The 18,057-nt window shown below is 33.9% G+C and overlaps 4 protein-coding genes across 4 annotated transcripts; 2 read left to right on the top strand and 2 right to left on the bottom strand.

Annotated features, from left to right (window-relative positions):
- The first annotated feature begins 101 nt into the window (after positions 1–101).
- Alg14 (ALG14, UDP-N-acetylglucosaminyltransferase subunit) lies at positions 102–2,001 on the top strand. Its single transcript, XM_053751285.2, has one exon. It carries the CDS (start codon positions 284–286, stop codon positions 917–919), a length of 636 nt encoding a protein of 211 aa, XP_053607260.1. The 5' UTR covers positions 102–283; the 3' UTR covers positions 920–2,001.
- On the bottom strand, positions 953–5,495 carry LOC128673447 (uncharacterized). The gene is made up of 2 exons (XM_053751286.2): positions 4,934–5,495; positions 953–3,702 (listed from the first exon to the last, which is right to left on the bottom strand). The coding sequence occupies exons 1-2, from the start codon at positions 5,267–5,269 to the stop codon at positions 3,433–3,435; spliced, it is 606 nt and encodes a 201-aa protein (XP_053607261.1). The 5' UTR covers positions 5,270–5,495; the 3' UTR covers positions 953–3,432.
- A 531-nt stretch (positions 5,496–6,026) lies between these two features.
- On the top strand, positions 6,027–13,315 carry LOC128673528 (uncharacterized). The gene is made up of 7 exons (XM_053751443.2): positions 6,027–6,300; positions 6,522–6,670; positions 7,088–7,241; positions 8,790–9,344; positions 9,551–9,841; positions 10,166–10,271; positions 10,882–13,315. Exons 1-7 carry the CDS (start codon positions 6,210–6,212, stop codon positions 11,039–11,041), a joined length of 1,506 nt encoding a protein of 501 aa, XP_053607418.1. The 5' UTR covers positions 6,027–6,209; the 3' UTR covers positions 11,042–13,315.
- A 1,520-nt stretch (positions 13,316–14,835) lies between these two features.
- On the bottom strand, positions 14,836–16,520 carry CtsB (Cathepsin B). Its single transcript, XM_053751444.2, has one exon. It carries the CDS (start codon positions 16,003–16,005, stop codon positions 14,992–14,994), a length of 1,014 nt encoding a protein of 337 aa, XP_053607419.1. The 5' UTR covers positions 16,006–16,520; the 3' UTR covers positions 14,836–14,991.
- Between the last annotated feature and the right edge of the window lie 1,537 nt (positions 16,521–18,057).

Below are 18,057 nucleotides of genomic sequence, written 5' to 3' on the forward strand. Positions count from 1 at the left end.
AAATACTTGTTTACTAAATCCATGGAGTAAACGTGCATTCCTTAACTCAAGGTTCGTGCCTTAAAAAGATCTTTTACGTCAATATGATAGTTGACGTCGATGTCACTTATAAGATATGAAAAGCGGTGGTGCTCGGAAGGAATTAGGTACCTACCTACCTACAAGTTATACCAAGATTAATATAAACATGAAAAGGAAATAGGTACCTAAATTTTAGCCAAGACCAAATTTGAATACTATCTTTCAAAATAAGGAACACAAACATAGAGTTTCATCCAAGAGAATGTGGACATCTGAAGTAACTCTTTTGATTTTAGCTATAGTAGCACTGCTTATAATACGATCAGTTTATGTCCTTGTTAAAATATATACATCAGAATGTAGTCTACTAAACCTTAAAGGTGGATTAAGAACTATACTGTGTATGGGATCTGGAGGACATACAACTGAATTACTGAGATTGGTCAAAAATCTAAATTATGAGAAGTATCGACCTAGACTCTATATTGTTGCTGATAATGATGCAACCAGTGAAGCAAAAATAAAATTGAATGATCAGGATGACTACACTGTTAGTAGAATACCTAGAAGCAGAAATGTAAATCAATCTTACATTTCTTCTGTGTTCAGTACACTATATGCATTCACTCAGATTATTCCAGTAGTTTATAAATTTAAACCAGATGTAATATTTTGTAATGGTCCAGGAACTTGTGTCCCATTATGTGTTTTGGCTTTTCTACTTAGATGTTTATTTATATTAGACTGCAGGATAATATTTGTGGAAAGTGTATGCAGGGTTCGGACACTATCTCTTACTGGAAAAATATTACAATTCTTTGCAGATATTTTTGTAGTTCAGTGGCCTCAATTGAGGAATGTTTGTTTTAGAGCTAAATACTTTGGCAGATTAACTTAGATATTTTTTTATATATTAATAAAACAATAGAAAGCCTCAGAAAAATGTGTATAATTAATAATTCCAAGACTTCAAGAGATCAGTATGTACACAATTTCCAGTGTGAAGTTTTAGCATAGAATTAAAAATAAAGTCACAACTCTGTCAAGATTTCAATAGGTATGGTCTCTGGGAAATGTAACTATAAATTCAGTTAAGTACAGAAAAGTGGCAAAATTTTTAATAAACTGGGACTTAGGTACTTCACTTCATTTATATATAGATGTAATCAATAGTTCTAAATTAAGTCCTCGGCTGGACTTAGCTCACATATTTTCCTCAGTTATTGCTTAAACAAACAGGCAATATTTGAATATTAGCAATTAGTAATATCACTTTTCCCCCCAAGCCAATAATTCTGCCATGGTATTGTTGACCAGAGTCTGTTTACATTGATTTATTAAATGGGGCTATTTAAAATTCTAAACAGATCTAATAATATTATCCTGTTATTCATAAAAAAGATTAAGCATACATACTTCATGTATGTTTTGTCTCATTCTGGCAATGCCAAATTTTGTAGAGTGATAGTGACAAAGTACTCTTTAGCTTAAAATATTATAACTTTTTTATGAATAATAATATTGATGAACAATTAACTTGTTAAGCTATACTTAAAGTATTGTTCCTAGGTAAATACATTTTCATGTACAAATTGAATATTGAACACTATGTTATTGGTACAAAAAGGATATAAAAACCCTTATAATTCTTGTAAAAGTAAAGGCACATGACTATAAAAGGCAAATTATAAAGGCCTTTGATTGCTTATGCTTTTATAATTATATAATTATACTTAAGTACTTTTTAGCAGTTTAGTTATAGATAAAAACAACAATAACAAAATCAAAAATATTAATTACCCCTCTTGGATTCTTCCTTCATTATTTACAATGACCTCTAAAAATCTGTTTGCAATATTACAGTGACAGATCATAAAATATTTATTATATAGATATAGTATCACGTCTTTAAGTCTTAGCCCATTTATCCACAGGTTCCCTCATGTCCATCGACCTAGAAAAAACTAGATTAACAAGCTGGCCATACATTTACTATGAATGTTTGTCTGACTGGTGTCCATTATTCGCTATTGGAACATGTACAAAATTACTATTACATAGAAAAATATAACAATAACCACTTCTTCAGTCCGATTCTTTATCAAATGACAGATCTGAGATCAATGTGGATAAATTGCCTTCCTGAATAGGCATATGGCCTTTCTAGGTGGACAGAGTCAAGACTAGTGATTTAACCTGTTTTAAACCTTATAATTTGTAAAGAAACTTGATGAACACTAGATATATATTAAAATGTATAGCCTCATAGTAGACAAATAAAATATGAGGTATATCATGTTTCTTAAGGCTGATTTACATTAAACAAGTGGATGCTCATTCTTTGGGCACTCTGGCGGCTGTCTGTTTGCTTAGTGTAAATCAGCCTTTAGTTGATTCAGATCCAGAAACAATTTTGGGTACTAAAGTCGCTTATTTTTATAATTTCATACATGTAGAAAAATATTCAAACTGCAACTACTCTAATAAATATTGGCAACAACGCATAACATAAGTACTTCACAATTGTAAATGCATCAGTCTTCACAATAATAAATTGAAAATAATGCCAAAATAATTTTTTTTAATAAGCACTTTTTATAGTGATAGTACCAATAAGTAGTGGAGCTCACAATATTTATGACTAATATAACCTAACCATGAATAAAAGTTTTATAAACAAACGGACATAGTTATTGTGGCTGACTGTACATTTTAAAACTCATTTTTAATGTTATGATTATAGGAAAATAAGATTTTCCTATCATAAACCTAGCTTATTAACATTAACATGTGTGGTCGTCTAAAACAAAAGCGACCTTATAGCAGTTAGCACTTAGGTCTTATTGCCATTGTTTTGTATTGGAACAACGGTAATAAAGTGCTAGCCGCCTAAGGTCCCTTTTGATTTGGACAACCACATATATTTACCATTACCACATTTTTTTCTTTTACTTGGCTGACATACAGGATATGGGCTAAATCTGGTTGATTCACAAAATTGAATAAAAGTCCGTTTTCAAAGCAAATAAATCAGTTGAATTATACAATTTCATACTTGTAAATAGCAAGCAAGGTTGATTTTAGTAAGCATAGGAACTAAGAATTTCAAAGATTTGACAATCGATGTGTTGTCTAACAGTGAGACATTGCAAGTACACACATTTTAACAACATATTGTGAGTCTCTTCAATAAGTCCGAATTATAGCCACATATCACAAATATCAAAGTTTGTGAGTTCATGATTTAATTTCAATTTAAATTAGTATTAACCTATCAGATAATATAAAAATTAAGATAATTTTAGGCACATCTGAGAATACAATATCAGTAGTGGCTCGACTACATAGTTTCAGTAAGTACAAAAGGAAGAATTAAGATTTCCTTAAAAACCTAGTCATAAACAGCAAGTCTCATGGCTTACTGTTGTCAGTTTCAGACGCTTGGTTACTTGTTTCTTGTTTGGCGGTGTCTTCATCTTGTCTGACATGAGACTTCTCGTCATTCATGAGGCTCATTGCTTCATCATATGTGGGAGGTGGCGGATCTGAACTGGACGGTTGCGGCTTACTTGTTGCTGCATTAGATATAAGAGCGTCATATGATGGGGGTAGAGTAGCACTGGATGCTGTCCTCGGCACTTGACTGCTGTAAGCTTGTTCTGCTGGCATAGTAGCCATATCCTGAAATATAAGTCATGATATTTTGAACAATTATAAATTCAAAATAATAAAGATGATCAGATGATTGATTGTGATATTGCGACATATATAAGGGCAGGCAATCTGCTTCAGTCAGCTTTTGACCGCAGCTTCGCCTGTGTGATATTCTCGCTCCCCATCAGTCTTTTGGGGTTGATTTTTATAAACAAAGTACTCTATGTTTGAGGGCTGGTCTTTAACTACATCCATATTAAATTTCATCTAAATCAGTCCAGTGGTTAGCCATGAAAGTCAGGGAAAGTCTGTCAAAGACAGGCAGACTTGCATTTATCATAGTGGATAACTAGTGATTATCTTGTAGTCACTGGACATACCTCCAGGCATCAGATTCTATATAGGTATAATAGCATAGTAGCAGTACACAAATGTTTGTTATTCACACAAAATTATTGAGACTGATTTTGGTATACATGTAGGATTAATATAAACTTTATCCCCAATATTCTTATCAGGTCAAAGTACTGTATTTAAAAAAAATACTGGAGCTTTATTAATGTAATTTTTTGTCAATTCAAATACTATAATAAAAGTTCTTATTTATTTTTATAATAAATATAAGTAACTATGTAAATTAACTTATATAATAAATCAAACATAATGGTTAAAATGTCAAGATCAACAACAATTTAAGTAAAGAAAACTGTCAATTCCAAGTAAAAGAATTTCCTTGTTGTGTGGCTTTTTGGAGTCCTGCCAATGAGTCACATGGTCACCAGTAGACACAATCACTAGGTAGTAAACTTTTGATTCATTAGGACTGACATGTCTTAAAGACAAAACTCCAAAATAAAGTTAAATATTAACACTTGACACACAGCAAGAGATTCACTGAGATAGCTGAAGTACCTAGTACAAATGCCATAAAGATAATACAAAGCCATTTAGGAAGTAGATAACACCTTCAAATAATTTTTGCAACACAATGTTTATTTACACATGTAATATATTACATTCAGGGTTAAATTTTATGGATATGAAGTTATTTTATTTACATTTAAAGTGTCGAACCCTGAAGCTGCCTGATAGCTCAGGAATTTATAGTGTCATGGTTATATAGTATAGAAACACTAAACAAATTCTCAACCATACCCAGTACAGACTAATTTCTGGGTTACTGTTACATATCTCATAATGGAAGTATAAAAATTCCAAAAATTAATGAACATAAATGAAACTAACTTATTTTACTCACTCTAATTAAAGCACGTCGATGCAGCAGCATCTGAATAACACTTTTTCTACGCAAGTATAACATACTTTTGACTGCGACCATCATTCCAGAGCATATGAATATAGGACCAACAAGCCACATGTGCCCTAAATTAGTAAGAATGTACCCATCAGCTCCTCCTAATGCCAACACTGTAATGACAGTACCGACAGAAAAGAGGACCATAGAAAGTACAAAATACGAGTAACTTGTACAGTCGCACCGCCCAAATCTTTGATCCTCTTCGAAATCCAAGTCACGGTGTCTCAAACGATTTATACGTTGTCTGATAAATGGGCTATCAAAAACGGTGGCCATTTTTTATTTTGTCTCACCAACACTTCTAAAACTTCACAATAATCACAAATTTTCCATTTTATAGATTATTCATATATGTTAATAAATTTGAAAGTGCAAATATAAAACACAACTAAATAACAAGTTATACTATACTATACGACGGACGATACTCAATCGCTATTTTTTAATTTCCATGAACGCAAGCAACAACAATGTCAACAACTGACAGCAACCGTAGCAATGAATGACAGTTCATGACAGTGACACTTATTTTTTTCCCTTTAGATAAGTTCACTTCTAGCGATGGATGAGCCGTTCTCAAAATTTTTGGGCATGGATACGGCACGGCCAGGAAATCATCAAAATTTTCTTAGGAATACTGGCTCCAGGTATTATCTAATGCTTCATGGCTAGCTTGTAGTAATTCACAATAGTGTTTCTTTCTGTCAATTGCAAATATTAAAAAGTGCGATAGTGATAACACATGCTTATGAATAACGGTGATAGATTCCGTCCTATATCTTCCATTTCGTAAAAAAAATTAAACCAAAAGAAAAATATCTCTGGTTCCGACGGCTGTATGGGCTCAGATCCTTGCCTAGCCTTGCCGCATGGATAAATAAAATTAAAAAAAATCTCTGGTTCCGTCCCGTACCTATTCTCCAATGACTAAAAAGCAATGCTATTCTCTAAGACGTAGATTGATTGATGTCATGTCATTGTCATGGTCATGTCAGTATGTTACATTTGACATTTCAAAACATGATACTGACATAGGTCCCTAGGTAGGTACCTACAGCGTAGTATGTCACTTCACTCAAAAATAAAAAATCCAGAGTAGTTTTTGTTTTGTGACGACGACGCAATTTTATTTTACCTACTAGATTTTGCTGTAACCATCTGTTTTCCGTAATTTTGTATACATTTATTTTAAATATATGTCTTGAAAGGCTTCTATATGATTAGAAGTCTTCATGTCTACAAATTGAACTTTTTTAGCGCTATGGCTGTTGTGCTGTTACTTTGTTTCGGTGTCTTCCTCGAAATAGGTAGGATATTTAGTAATAGAAATATATTTTACATTTCTTCGTGTCATGGGTATACTTGTTAGCTAACATGTTATTAGAAACATGTAATAGATTTTTCGGTTCATTTGGGGTATATATTTTAACAACCGAACAATATGATGATGTCTAATCTTCTTTCCAGATTTTACACATGCAGCTTTTTAAAATTATATTTACAATATACATGGTTTTATATTTTTCAGGTGTGTCTGCTTATCAGCTAACTCTTACCAACAATGGTCCTGCCTTGTGTGGAATCAATCTAACATTTACAGCTACAGTGGCAGATTATTATGATGAGACATTCCTTTATGAATTCTGGGATGATACTAAGAACAAAAATAGTGGTGAAGTAAGTAGACTTATTGATTAGATTGTGTGGATAAAATAGATGTATTAGGAAAGAGAGAGATAAATAAAGGTATTTACAACATCATTTGTTTTGAAATGGGAAACTTAAGATTCACATGCAGCTTATTTCAAGCACTTGACCTATTTGCTAAACTTTTTGTTTCCCATGTACCCACAGCTAAAATTGCAGTGTGATAGCTCAAGACTAGTGTAAGATAGATGAAATCTTTATTGTACCATTTAGTGAAGAAACACAAGTTATATCAAGGTATACTAAGGTGAACTTATCGCGAAATTTATTCCACCCAGCCTTTTTAATTTAGTACTAAGTTGATGGTTTCACAAATAACACTATATACATTAGGTTTGTTTAAATCTTGTCTTGCTGTGTAACAATGATGGTTTAAATAATTTTAAGGTTATATTGTCCGCTGGTGTAGCCAACTGGACTCAAGAGTACCCCAAAAGCATGTATTCAGCCGGGGAGTATACAGCAACTGTACAGATTAAAAAGAAGTTTTTTGAGGTGTGGTATCCCGTCCAAACTGCAACTTGTAAATTCAAATTAACTGGTAAATAACTTGATTTTATATATAATAACATAACAGAGCTTACTAGTTTATATAAACATATTTGTTATATCTGACAGGTAGATTGTAAAATTATTTTTGGTTATCCCACAACATTTATTAGCAGATCTACAGTCTTTTGGGTATTCTGATCATTTATATTAACATCTAGCAAATTAATTATTAATGCTTTCATTTAATGGAAGCCTGCCAAAGATAATGGTGGTCTTTTGAAATATGCAAAATAATACTAGTTTTTGTTTATTCTGATTATTTACTTGTGTATGTAAAAATACAGGTGTATTGGAGAAAGATTTTTACATATACATGTATTTAAATAACATTATTATTGTTAGTTCAGATAACTCTATTGTAGTCATTTAGATAATGTTAAAAAAGAAAAACACCTGTCAGAATTCCTTGGAATTAATAAATTTTCAAATAAAGAAGTTTCTAAGATAAGATATTTATGCCTGGCCACATGCCTGATGTCTACTCAATTTGGGAATACTGTTGCTTCTTACCTGATGACAGTTGATAGGCATCAACAGTATTCTCAAAGTGAGTGACGATGTGGGATTCCCAGGGTCAGCGACAATAGGGCGTCATAGTGATAAGACCATGAGGTTGTTATTTTAACTATGTCGCCTTATCGTCGCCAGGACGGTTTCCTGGCTGCTAAACTGGGTGCAATTTTATTCGTGAAATGCTTACGTGATAATTCGAGGTATTCCTCGAATAGCATTTGATTTGAGCGCACCTGTCGAAGCGCACAAAAATTTTAGGGATACAAAGGAAAAAGAGGAATACAAAAAATATTGAAATTTCCTTCTTCCAAGTGCACCCACGTTTAAACATAAAATAAGGAAGAGCCATGAAGTAATACATTATATCAATATTTTTTTTCCACCCTAGTGAGGGAATGTTTCTATTACAATAGTGTGGTGTATTAGAAAGGTATTCAGCTCATATAACATATCATACTTTCCGAGTATGAGTAAAGAATAGGATATATGAATAAAATACAGATATAAATAATGTACGTATGTTCATTAATAATTTTGTGGTAAAACCTAAAATGATACATACCCTATATATGTATACATAGCAACATAACCAACGCGATGCGCAATATAGAATTTAAAATGTACCTATATTTCTCTCAATCTGGTATTTTGGTAAATAAACAAATTTAATTGATTATCGATATCATTATTATGTTAACCTCATTCTCTTTCCTATATTTAAAAGAAGGTGCGTTTCGAATGAAATTTTAATATTTTTCGTATTCCTCGAAGCGTACTTTTCTGGTAGGTTAAAAGAGTGACGAGATTTTAGTGCGCTTCGACGGGTACGCTCAAAACAAGTTCAAGGATATAATATCCTGAACCTATTAGGTAGAAAGATTGTGTTATAATTCAACGAATTACAATAGCTTTTTCCCCTTCAGTTGACAATTATAATAAAGTGGAACATAACATTCTCAGTGGATTTATTCAATTTGTATTAAAATGTTTGTTATCTTTCTAATACTTCAATTTGTGATTCCAGATACATTAAATGGCCAGCTGATATTGAACCAAGACAATGAAGATAGGCCAAACAATTTTGTAAAAGTGAACAAAACAGTCACACATACTATTAAGTTACTTGACAGGGAACAAGATTTTTTAAATAAAAATGCGTCTACAGTTGCCACATACTGGTTCATAGATTGCCAATATGTAATGATGACATCAGATTTGTCCTTTCAATATACATACAGTGATTTGATGGGTGATCATAATATAGAGGCAATTGTGGCAGCTGACAACCGACCTTTGCCTCCAGTTACAACAACAACTACTACTACAACGACAACAACAACAACGACTACAACGACAACCACAACAACCACTACAACACCGAAGCCAGTAACACTTGAAGTTTTAAATATCACTAAGGAGACAAACAAAACTTCAGTGCACAGTCTGGTCAAACGGGAGCTGTCCAAACTGAAGTATCGCATTTCTATCAAAGACACAATCTGCAACAATAGTTTATCTTTTGTGCCAACAAGCGATGATTACACTATTGGACATTATAGGAAAACAATAAGTGTTAGAGGTAATTAATTTTGATTTTACATCTCTTTTGCACCCTCTGCCCAGCAAGGGCTAGAAGAAAACAAAAAATACTCTTAATGAAGCTGGCGCATGTGTTTTGGAGTTTGGATTTTATATCTAAGCTGTACGTATGTGTATTTGATACATACATTGAAAACGGATGCGCTACTAGAGTATGGCTTTAATCACAAATATTTATATTTTCAGAACCAATAGCAACAATCAATATATCCGGTATGACATGGCTGCAACACGGAGATCTGATGAACCTTCAAATCAAGTATGCCGGCACGCCTCCATTCAACTACTGTGTACAATACAAACTAGGAATGTATAATATAACGGGCAACGAGACTTGTTCCTCTCAACTGAACACGGATTCCAACGGGTTCTCCTTGATACATTACTTCCCTGAAGGAGATCTGCATACTGTTGTTGTTGTTGTAGAGAATCTTGTGGGTAAAAGTGTGTCGCGAGCCACTATTAATATTTACAAAGGTAAATTTGTTTTTATAGCTTTTTAGTTTTGTTAGTTACTAGAGTTTGCCCGTATTCACCAGCATTAATTTCTGACTCGAACAGTAGGCTTTTTCAAAATATTCCCTGTTATTAATATTACTAATTATGGCTATAGTTTTAACCCATGTGTTTTTACAACGCTTTTATTTATTTTCACCTGTCCCAATGTTTGTAATCGAGCAAGTTAAATTTCACCTACTTCCATTTATCCAACAGAGTTTAAATTTTCCATGTCACTTTAGTTTCAATGGCAATGCATTATTATGGTATGATTTTTATTAAAATGTTGTTTTTATCTTCCAGCTGTGGTGCAAGCGCAGTTGTCAGTAATTGTGGTGCCTGTAGCATTCTGTCTGCTGGCTGTCATACTGGTGGTGTTCGGCATCGCCTACTACCAACACCGCTCTAGGTAAATATAGCCTTTGTCTACAATAGTTTCATTTCTATATACCACCTGGCCCGGGTAGAGGGGGAAAACATAAGAAGTGCTGGCTTGATGTCGTCATGGATGATATGTGTACCAATGGTCTGACAACTAGGGATGCCGACGATCATGCAAAATGGAGACGAATAAGTAGAAAAATGGGCCTTGAACTCCGTCACTCAACGGCTGCGGAAGAAACCAGGAAAACACATAAATGACAGAGATATTACCTAGTTGTATGTCTTCCTAAATAATAATAAATGAGTAATCATATTCGTCATGGTTGATGGACGTAGTTACGTAGTACATGGAATGAAACACATACACAACAATATTAATGGAGTGGATTGCGACTGCTGTCTGCGTTACGTTCACTAGATGACAAATATCAATGAGAGTGCATTTTGTGGTCGATGAAATGAAAAGTATTAGACGTGGGCCAGATCGGCAAATATGCAATGAATATGATTATGAATGATCAATGAAAACAATTTGAATTTATTGAATTGAAACCAATTCAAAAATGTAAAATACTCCAGCGGGGAAAACAGTATCAGTGCTTGCAATAATTTTACAATACATATACATTTTTCAGGTATACTGTGGAAGTGGCAGATTTCGACTTCGGCCAGGCGAACCTGGACTACAAGACCTTCAACGAGCGACTGCGGGACAGCTTCCGGGACGCCCTCAACTTCCGGCAGCACGACGACTTGGACGCGCTCGTCTCCAACACCAGATACGATTCTATGTAATATAATATTGCTACTCACGGCTCCATAGTTATAATCTCGAAAGGGTAGTTGCCTACTTAAATAAAAAATTATTCGTGACATTTCACGGGTAAAAGTTACTTATGGTCTATTTTTAGTTACGCTTCTATCCGCTACTCCAAAAATATTCAGATAAATAAAAACACATATCTTTATCAGTAGAACATAATTCATTATTTACTTGTCCGTTTTTGAGTCAAACTTATATAGTGAGCTAAATTTTTACTCGTAATTTTAGAGCAAACTAGTAAAAAAACATCGTTTATCTATCTGTAGGTCTGTCCTACAGATCGTATATAGATACAGTCCTCGTGCGTTTGGCACGAGTGATTTTATTTACGAATAAAAATGAATTGTATGTCTGATTGGCAAATTTTATTTATTTATTTTACTAGTGAGTATTAAATTTTGTTTCTTAATGGTTTTGATATAATGGCAAGTCACGTCACCTGCTCTCATTGTAATAAGTCTCATTATCAGTCTCAGACATTTGAACAAATAATCATATCTAATTTTTTGGCAACTACTCTATTATGTAATACAGTTTCTACCAGCTGTACGTGGCCTTTGAATCTGGCGGCTGTTGGCTCTGTCTGGGTAGATAGAGTTTTGGGTTGGCTGTGTCTGGTAGTCATCGGGAACATCCGCCAAAGGAAAAGTGTCTGATTTTGATATTATGGTGCGTCGTCTATAAAATCATCGTGTATCTATTTTATAGTTTTGTAAATCAATTATGCTATGCTACATTCGAGATTTTACCTTTTCGAAGCCGTTAGAAATCTTACACATCTGTCCACAAAAAGGTGTGTTCTACTTCAGAATCGTGACATCCATTCCAGTGTTGAATTTCCGCGCGTTATTATAGGCTAGATATTTTGTTTAACACGGTTCTTTTTATGCCATCATTCTGAAAGAGGAGAAATCTATATTATTTTCCGAAGGCCCGAATCAATGCATTTAAGATCAGCCGACATGTTTGTAGTAAGTAAGGAAGGTTCTTCGTTTTGAGAATGTTGATTTTTATGTCCTTTTTTGTCGAAAATGTAATGGCTAAGACCGAATGTGATCTCTAAAATTTCCTCGATTTATTTATATAAAATGTGATGGTAAATCGGCTTTTTAAAGGCATAAATAATAAGTAGTTTGAGCTTTATTTTCAACGTATTTTACAAGCTGGCAAAATGTTTCGCTTGATTCATTAATTCTTATAAATTTCTTACATTTATATTTTAGTACTAAAGTAAATATACATATGACTATTTACAGACTGATGGACTATTTATAATCTGTTATTTGTGTTTATGTAGTTCGTAATAAGATTCAAGTTCTAATACTAATATGCAAATTCTTCGGCGGTTCCTAGCAAGCGTGAGGAAGTAGGTTTTTTATTTTATAACTCTGCTTTATAATGTAAACTATTGTAATTATTTCTATAAGTATTTTAAATTGATAAGAAAAAGAATAACTACTTACACATGTTTATTGATCGTGAGTAATATTGTAATGTTGTTTTATTTTAAATATTTTAGTTGGCGACATAAAACAGATTTTCGTCATAGCTGTAGAACTTACGTACGAAATTAAAATGATTGTTCCGTTATATATTATATTATAATATTTTCGCCTAATTTTTGTAAATATTTTAGTATTTGTTAAATAGACCAACGTTTATTTTTCGTTTTACTTATTAGATCAGAAAGCAAAGTGGCAAGTCATGTTATGTGATATATTAGGATTAATTTAGACTTACAATATAAATACAGTAAAGAAGTATTATTGTGTATTTATTCATACTATAGTAAGCAACACAGCCAATATAAATGTAATATAGTAATCGATGAATTAAATAATCGTGATCCCAATTTATTCTTCATAATATATGATACTTGGCTGCGATAAAGATTAGACATTAGCTGTCTCCACAAACGCACACAAAGGCGCGATGCTGCCCGCTTCTCCTAAGGGCCGGTATCCACCAGTACAAAAAGTCAATTTCCGTCACAGATATTACATTGAATATAATATTATAATATCTATTCGTGAGTTCCGTTAGCGAAATTGGAAACCCTAAATTCTATTGGTTGTTAAAATCAATCTATTCTGGTGGGGACCGGCTGAAAATGTCAAATTATCACATGCGATTGGCTAATTTATAAAATCCAAAAAGAAATAGATATATAATATACAGAAACAGTGTTGTTCATTATAGACATGAATCAAAGTGTATAGTTACAATAAAATGTTACTCGATTTTAATGTATTTATTTTCTATCAAAATCCTTTAATAATCCTGATAAACTCGAAAGAAAAATATCTGATGAATAATGAAATAAGTGATTGCAACTGGATCACACGAGAAATATTTATTAGTACAATAAAATAAGTATATTAGTACAAATCACACAGATTGAGCTAGCCCCAAAGTAAGTTCGAGACTTGTGTTATGGGATACTAACTCAACGATACTATATTTTATAACAAATACACATATATAAATATCCAAGACCCGGGTCTATCAGAAAAAGATTATATTAATATTTATTTTCTATATATATTCTAGTAATATTACCTATGTATTTTGTCAGTGCCTCCAGTAAGCTGTAGTTTGTAGTCCTAACTACAGGTTACTGGAGGCACTGATTATAATATATAGTCCTTAGGTCTATATAGTTTTAGGCCTACGTTAGTATGTAGGTAATCCTAAAGATCATAATATGTAGGTACTTTATGTATCATAGTATCTAGGTACTTTATGTTGTATGACATCATCAACAACTTTAACATCGTCAACTTTATGGACGCAATTTAATTTTAAAAATATATGGAGTGATCTAGTTCTGTGGTAAAGAATATTTATCTAGTACCTAGATAATGCGTAAAAACAGCCGTCTTATAAATTCTAAAATAATCTTATTGTATTGTTTATAGATGCCGTTTCGTTAACAAATAGAATGACTTCATCTAATGACCCCAGATTAAGTAGAGTTCAATGTACAAAATATTCACTTGTGTATTCAAAATTCTGTGTTGTATACTTTTATATAAGTATTTTAAGTACTCATAAATGCGAGTATATTGACAGACAGTCGAGTTTTCTGTTAAAGTTCTTCTTCGCTTTTGTTCGAATAGAATTGCCAATTCAGATTCTGACGTACACGACGGAGGGAAAAATATTTCTTCACTTTGTGTGCTTGCATAAAGCTTTACTTTTAAAATTTGTTTGATACTAAAGCAGTCCATATTTTGTAGGGGAACTTTTAAGTAGTTCTCATAAATCCTTTTATTTCCTCTGGGAATCCGAAAATAGTCCGAATGTTTGTTCCTATCTAATTAACAATCCTAAAAAAGAAACAAAACATAACGTGTTTGCTTTTCGCATTTCATTAAAAAGTAAAGTTGTTAAGCTCAGTCTAGCCTTTTTAAATGTCGGGCGGGTAAGTCGCCCTAATCGTGTAGCGAATACCCGAGTAGGTACTGTTTTAAATGTACTGTATTCAGAGTGTACTGTGTAGTGTACTCAGAGACCCGTAATGAGCCGCTTTGTGGCTTTCTAACGTCACTGCTTTTACCAAGGAGTAATGATTAATATTCAGATATTTATATTTTTTATTGTTTGCTTTGCTAAAGCTATTTCTACCAATATCTTTCTTTACTCACTTTTAGCTACTGCCCAAATTGGCTGATAAGAATGCACATAGTAGAAAAAAATGGATATAGAAGTTTATTATTAGACAGAAAGGTTGTTGGTGTTAGAAGTGTCTTTAAAGAAAATAACATTTTTCATTTTAATAACAACTATTGTATTCTTACTTATCATACTTATGCCTAAACATTAATTAACACTCATGAGCAATTTGATGATGAGCTTGTTTGGTATATCAGTTTGAATTAAACATACAGATAACAGTTGTTATTTAAACATATTAATATTGTTAATTAGTTAGCAATGGCTCCCCCGCTACTATAGAACTTTCAATGCCACAATGATCTTCTCCACGGATGATCTTGAAGAATCCGTTGTCGCCCCAGTCAGAGTTCCAGGAATTGGCGATCAACCAATACTTGATTCCGTTCTCAACGCCATAACCTAGAATCTTGACGGCGTGGCCTCCGAGGGCGTCTCCTTGGACATGCTTGTAAACTCCACTTTTGTACAACAGAAGATCAGAATAAACTGTAAAGGCACCTTCAACTGGACCATTCGTAAACAATTCTGCTCTAATATGATCTTCACCTCCTCTAACTGAGAAAACATGTTTACCGTAACGTTTGTCTTTCTTGTACGCGACGTTGTAATTAGATTCGCAGGTCCTCAAACATTTCGGCGTTTTTGTGTCACCACTGCATGGCATACGGTTACCAGGAACGTGATGTTCGCAAGGCGGTATTTCGTACGGTTTGCATCCTTGGCTCGAGTTGTAGCTGCCTCCAGATACTAGACCGAAATGTTTCCAGTATTCCCAGGCCAGAGTGGGCATGCCACCGTTGCATCCGAGCCCGCAGATCGGGCAACAACTTAGCAGATCTTCAGCAGAATAGTGAAAATGTTGCGTGCCGTTTGAATACGTGCAAACTCGATCGGTCATCGCTTCGACCGCGCCGAAGGCCCAGCAGCTTCCGCAAGAACCCTGATCTCTAATTTCGTTCAAAGTAGGGCAGTTTGGCCACTTATCTCTCGGGTCGAAGTTATCCGGGAGCGAAGCTATTACGTCGGCATCATGTATCTTGTTGGGTAGTTTATCAAAGTGAGTATCCTCCAGTACGCCTGCGAGTTTCATTAGATGTTTGGCCGGGGTATTTACAGGAAAGTTGCGGCCGGCTTTCCATAAATTTTGCTTCGCGTTAATTAGATTTATGAAGTCGTCGGTGAGAGCATAGGGTAGATCGACTGCTGCTACAGACATGGCACATAAGAGCGAGATGAACGCAGCGCGATAAGGAGCCATTATGCTCCTTTGTTGTGTTAACCGAGAGCGTACTATGAACGACTAATGGGCACGAGCGTGGCGTGTCGACTGACTGATGGACTGCAGACGGTCTCGGCTCAGTTACTTCCCCCGTACCTACATACGTATATTACGTACATTACATATAATCTATATCTACTTCGTTTGTTATGCTTTGAACTGGCTGACCATCATAGTATAACTTGTTATAATTCTGCGCATTTAATTAGGGCTGCCTACTTGAAAACATTAGTATTTATTTACACTCAATTTGCATGCTTCATTATTGCAGTGTCTATCACTCTTCTCAACTCTATGTATAGCTCCATAAGTACTTCAGTTATCGAATGATTACACCTAACTAGGAACTTAAATGTTAGGTATTTAAATGAATCATTGCTTAACAATACATTCACGTTACAGCTTTACGCAAAGATTTTCGTCTAATTACAAGTAAATTAAAATAAGTACCTACTTTTCTTAATTTCCTAAGTTTATTTGTTAGAAAAATTAAAAAAAAACGATTTTCAACATTCATTTCGCTACAACTTTTGAACGGCTGAACCGATTTTGATCAAACATATCTATGAACCACCTCATAAAAATTACCTACCTATCAAATAAAAAAACCGCATTCAAATCGGTTCACACGGTGCCACGTACACAGACAGACTAACACACGTAGCGATCAAACTTATAAAACCCCTCTTTTTGTGTCGGGGGTTAAAAATTATGTTGTTTATGAAATTAGCCATGGCAAAAAAGTTTAATAGACAACCCAGACAGGGTGAGTGCGTGATATAAACTGAGTCAGGCCAAAGACAGTTGACCTTAAGTCGGGGGTCATCGGATCCGATAAGTGTTTATAAAATAACTTTCAATGTGGAAGGCAGGGTTTAGATGACTTTGTCTCATTATTTGTTTCCAGAAAAACTTTAGATTACGGGAAATATAGGTTTAGAAAATGAAAATACACGGTCTTATTACAAAAATCTGTAAATACTACTTACTATACTAGGCATACATTTCTATCTCGATGATTGTGCGCCACACGTGGCTCGCTTCAAATAATATGTCCTTATTGTGCGTGCTCATGCACAGATATGGGGGCGTCAATTGTGTCGCGTTTCAAATGTGGCGCCACAATCATCGAGATAAAGTGTATGCCTGGTGCGCGGCTTTCTTAGTAAATTTTCAACACTCTGACTGCTCATATAAATATGAAACGATTAGTACTTACCAAAGATATTTTGAATATCTTATAGGTATGCTCACAACAATTCCAACTGCTTATGTCAACGGAATTTTTCAGATTATTTTGACTATTACCTATTGACGCCCATGTAAAAGGATCAAAGTATGCCTTGGCGGCAGCCTGACAAGGAACGGGCGGGTTCGTACGATTGCAACCACAATGGGTTTTCAAAGATCTTTTAAATCTGGTCCGCACTGAAATATCCATATTGTAACATGTTATAAGAAGAAGTAGGTACCTATAAACTACTTAGGTATGTCGATAAATTACGCGGTAAACTTAAAAATTACCAGACGAATTTTTATACGATTTTCACCAATAGATAGTGACATCTTAATATGGTTTTATTGATGTAAATAGATACAACGGCACACAATAATGTATTCTATTACAAAGAATGTATGTACCTACTTTACTCGAGTGAAGCGTGGACGGGCTACTTAGTTATATTTATTAGGTATATTAAGTAATGATTGCGGATTGGAAGTTAAGATCCTTTGAAAGTTACACATAATTGGTGTAGCCTCTTTTCATCTCATATTTCAAGTACTTAATTATTTTTCATCTAAAGTAGTTACCTAAAGCGGTACCTACCTAATCTTTATCAAGTTATCCACTTGGGTGGATAACAAAGCTGGAAACGGGATAAGTAAAAAATTAAGTACCTAATTATTAAATAGGTATTTGTGAAATGAGAGCCGAGATCGAGGCCCGGTTATATTTCCTTTCAGAATTATTAATTAAAACCTCAGTGAAATTGATAACTCTTTTTGAGCTACATTTTATTCAGATTGGGA

Source organism: Plodia interpunctella, chromosome 11 (genome assembly GCF_027563975.2).
Source record: "Plodia interpunctella isolate USDA-ARS_2022_Savannah chromosome 11, ilPloInte3.2, whole genome shotgun sequence".
Lineage (NCBI taxonomy): Eukaryota > Metazoa > Arthropoda > Insecta > Lepidoptera > Pyralidae > Plodia > Plodia interpunctella.

What these genes read in the sequence shown, in the direction of transcription:
- Alg14 (XM_053751285.2), top strand. Translation starts at nt 284, where the DNA reads ATGTGGACATCTGAAGTAACTCTTTTGATTTTAGCTATAGTAGCACTG.
- LOC128673447 (XM_053751286.2), bottom strand. Translation starts at nt 5,269, where the DNA reads ATGGCCACCGTTTTTGATAGCCCATTTATCAGACAACGTATAAATCGT. An exon ending in ATCGACGTGCTTTAATTAGA is followed by an intron (nt 3,703 to 4,933) that starts GTGAGTAAAATA and finishes CTTATATTTCAG; the next exon opens with GATATGGCTACTATGCCAGC.
- LOC128673528 (XM_053751443.2), top strand. Translation starts at nt 6,210, where the DNA reads ATGATTAGAAGTCTTCATGTCTACAAATTGAACTTTTTTAGCGCTATG. An exon ending in CGGTGTCTTCCTCGAAATAG is followed by an intron (nt 6,301 to 6,521) that starts GTAGGATATTTA and finishes TATATTTTTCAG; the next exon opens with GTGTGTCTGCTTATCAGCTA. An exon ending in TTGTAAATTCAAATTAACTG is followed by an intron (nt 7,242 to 8,789) that starts GTAAATAACTTG and finishes TTGTGATTCCAG; the next exon opens with ATACATTAAATGGCCAGCTG.
- CtsB (XM_053751444.2), bottom strand. Translation starts at nt 16,005, where the DNA reads ATGGCTCCTTATCGCGCTGCGTTCATCTCGCTCTTATGTGCCATGTCT.